The sequence below is a fragment of the Artemia sp. Qi Xiang Cuo genome, chromosome 1, assembly GCF_049724085.1.
Source record: "Artemia sp. Qi Xiang Cuo chromosome 1, ASM4972408v1, whole genome shotgun sequence".
Taxonomy (NCBI): domain Eukaryota; kingdom Metazoa; phylum Arthropoda; class Branchiopoda; order Anostraca; family Artemiidae; genus Artemia; species Artemia sp. Qi Xiang Cuo.
The window spans coordinates 63,628,389-63,631,271 of NC_142794.1; the positions used below are offsets into that span (position 1 = coordinate 63,628,389).

General features: G+C 36.6%; 1 protein-coding gene across 1 annotated transcript; it reads right to left on the reverse strand.

Annotated features, from left to right (window-relative positions):
- Nucleotides 1-378: 378 nt before the first annotated feature.
- On the reverse strand, nucleotides 379-1,920 carry LOC148956586 (uncharacterized). The gene has a single exon (XM_089091309.1). It carries the CDS (start codon nucleotides 1,918-1,920, stop codon nucleotides 379-381), a length of 1,542 nt encoding a protein of 513 aa, XP_088947435.1.
- Between the last annotated feature and the right edge of the window lie 963 nt (nucleotides 1,921-2,883).

Sequence of the window (2,883 nt, forward strand, 5' to 3'; positions counted from 1 at the left end):
GATGATGATGATGATGATGATGATGAACGAATTAAAGACCCCTCTTGACTGCTCGGTCACTTGGGTCTTCTTTCAATAAATCTGGATCCCACTTTAGTTAGTCAATCATCAATAATCTGCTATGTCACATTAATTAATCATAATTATTCTTCCCATCACATTGTCCTATCTCTCCCAATGGCAGTTATAAACTGTACAACCAGCTTTAGAATTTGTATATTGTCAGTATCATTTGCAAATCCTCCCAAAATCAAATTTACACTCAACTGTTTTCTTCTTTCATGAAAAAACGCCCTGATATGCTGTCTTTGGAGAATGTACTTATCACAATCTATAAGAAGATGTACCAGACTTTCTTCTTTGTCACAAAACTCACAGTTACTTGACTCTCCATAAAACTTTGCCCTGTATAATTTTGTATCTGCATGGCCTGATCTCAAACTTTCTTGCTACTTTTCGGGTAACAAACCAATTTCCTGATTGATTTCTGCTATCCTCAAAATCATACGTTCTTACTGATTGTATCAATTGATCTAATTGCATTGCAGATCTAGGAGTTGAACCACTAGTAAATACATTTATTGTTTTGCATGACATTTTAGCAGCTGTGTCGGCACTCTCATTCCCCAAAATCTGAACATGGGCTGGGATCCACTGAAGACATATGTCTGCTGTTGACATTAATGATACTATTTCCGTGTAGCACAATACAACTTCTCTTGAAATTTTCCCATTATGATCAAAATTGGCGAGTGCCTCCAGTGCACTTTTTGAATCTGACAACAATACAATGTTTCTTTGGTTGCTAAGATTTTCTTTAGCAAATACAATTGCTTCCTTTATGGCTATTACTTCAGCCTGGAAAATTGTTGCCTCTGAATGCAGTTTAAATGACTTTGACACTTGTATCAATGGAATGACAAAGGCGGCCCCTACTGCAGAAATTGGGTTACTTTTCTTAGATCCATCTGTATAAATATCAAGGAATCCCCTGTATTTCTCTGCCATCATTAATTTAAAGTTTATCCTGGGATCATGGTATCCATTCGTTTCAAACTTAAGATTGCAATGTAGCTTAATTGTCTCCCAAGGAGCAGGTAATGCAATTTCTGGAACTTTTAACATATCTGTCATTTTTAGTGTCACTCCAAACTGTTCACTGATACGGCAAGACATTTCAAAGATATTTTCCTGGTTTCTCTTTTTAAACTTATTTGATGTAACAATTTTTCCTGGTTTAAATATTCTTGAGGTAACTGGGTTTGTATTATCTGTTGTCCACAATTTTTTTATATATTTCAGGACATTTACCTTTCTCCTGATTTCCAAGCTTTCAAGTCCTGACTCTGACATTAAAAACACAATAGGGGTAGTCTTTCTAGCTGCAAAGGCAATGCGTATAGCTGCATTCTGTACGGAGTTCAACTTTGCTAGGGTTGTGTCACTGCCTGAGGAATAAATTACGGAAGCATATTCTATCTTAGACCTAATATATTTTATATAAAACTCCATCATAAAACTGGGTTTTTGCCCCCAGGTAACAGTTGTAAGCATCTTCATAAGATTCAGCCTTTTAACGCAAGCAGCCTTGGTCATTTCAATATGTGGTTTCCAATTCAAATTTTTCTCTATATTCACACCCAGGAACTTTGTTTCACTCACAAACTCAATCTGCTGGCCATAAAATCTGATTATTGGGGTAACTTTCGTTTTCTTCCGAGTTATTAACATGGCTTTTGTTTTATGTGTTGAAAATTTGAGATCAATATCAGTCGCCCAGTTTTCCACTTGCACTAATACTTCTGAAATAGCTTTGATTCCCTCTTCCAATGTCCTTGCCATAACCCACAAAGTGTTATCATCAGCGAAAATTCCCACGTTTGAATCTCCTTCTCCAATAGGGATATTATACTCTCTCATATTGTAAAAATCAGGTCCTAAGGTGACCCTTGAGGTACTCCCCTTCTTCCTCTTACTAGGGCTGTTGACATTGTATTTCCTACTCTCACTGTCACTACTCGGTCTTCAAGATAATTTTTACTTAGCAGCAACATTCTACCTCTAATTCCAGCCTCAATTATTCCTGACAATATATGTCTATGTACAATGTTATCAAACGCGTCCTTGACATCAAGGAAAACTGCAATCATTACAAGTCCATTCTGGAGAGCATATAAAGCATCCTGTTTAAAGCAAAGCAAATTTTCTATGGTACTTTTGTTTTTCCTGAAGCCGCATTGTATATCTTTAAGACCACCCCTTTTTTCTACTTCATAGTTAAGTCTTTTCTTAACAAGTCGTTCATATACTTTCCCTAAAACTGGGAGCAAAGTTATGAACCGCTGGTCTTCCAGTTTTGAATTGTCCTTTCCTGGTTTTGGGATCATAATTGCTTGGCCCCTTTTCCATGCACTTGGAAAATATCCATCATTCCAAGCGAAATTGATGATGGAAAGCAACACCATAATCCACTGCTTTGGCAAAGCTTGAACAAACTGTGGATAAATCATATCTTCCCCTGGTGAGGTAATAGGGAGATTTCTTATTACACTTTCAATTTCAACATTGGTAAATGGCTGATTATAAGGGCTCTGCAAATCTTGATTTGCCATTCTTTTAACTTTAGCTGTCATTCTGGCCACTTCTTTAGCTTTTGTATCATTTTTTCCTTTTTTATTTTTCCTATATTGATCACTTTCATTTACATGCTCTTTTTCTGTAACTTTTTCCTGTGTATTTGCCCTGCCAGGAGGGTGGTCTTTGCTGGGTGGGCGTTTGTTTTGCATTTGTTTGATGAAAACACAGACCTTACTTACTGGTTTCTGAAAATCCAAATTTTTAATAAATTCTTCCCAGCTCCTTTTCTTGGCTTGTGAAATCGCT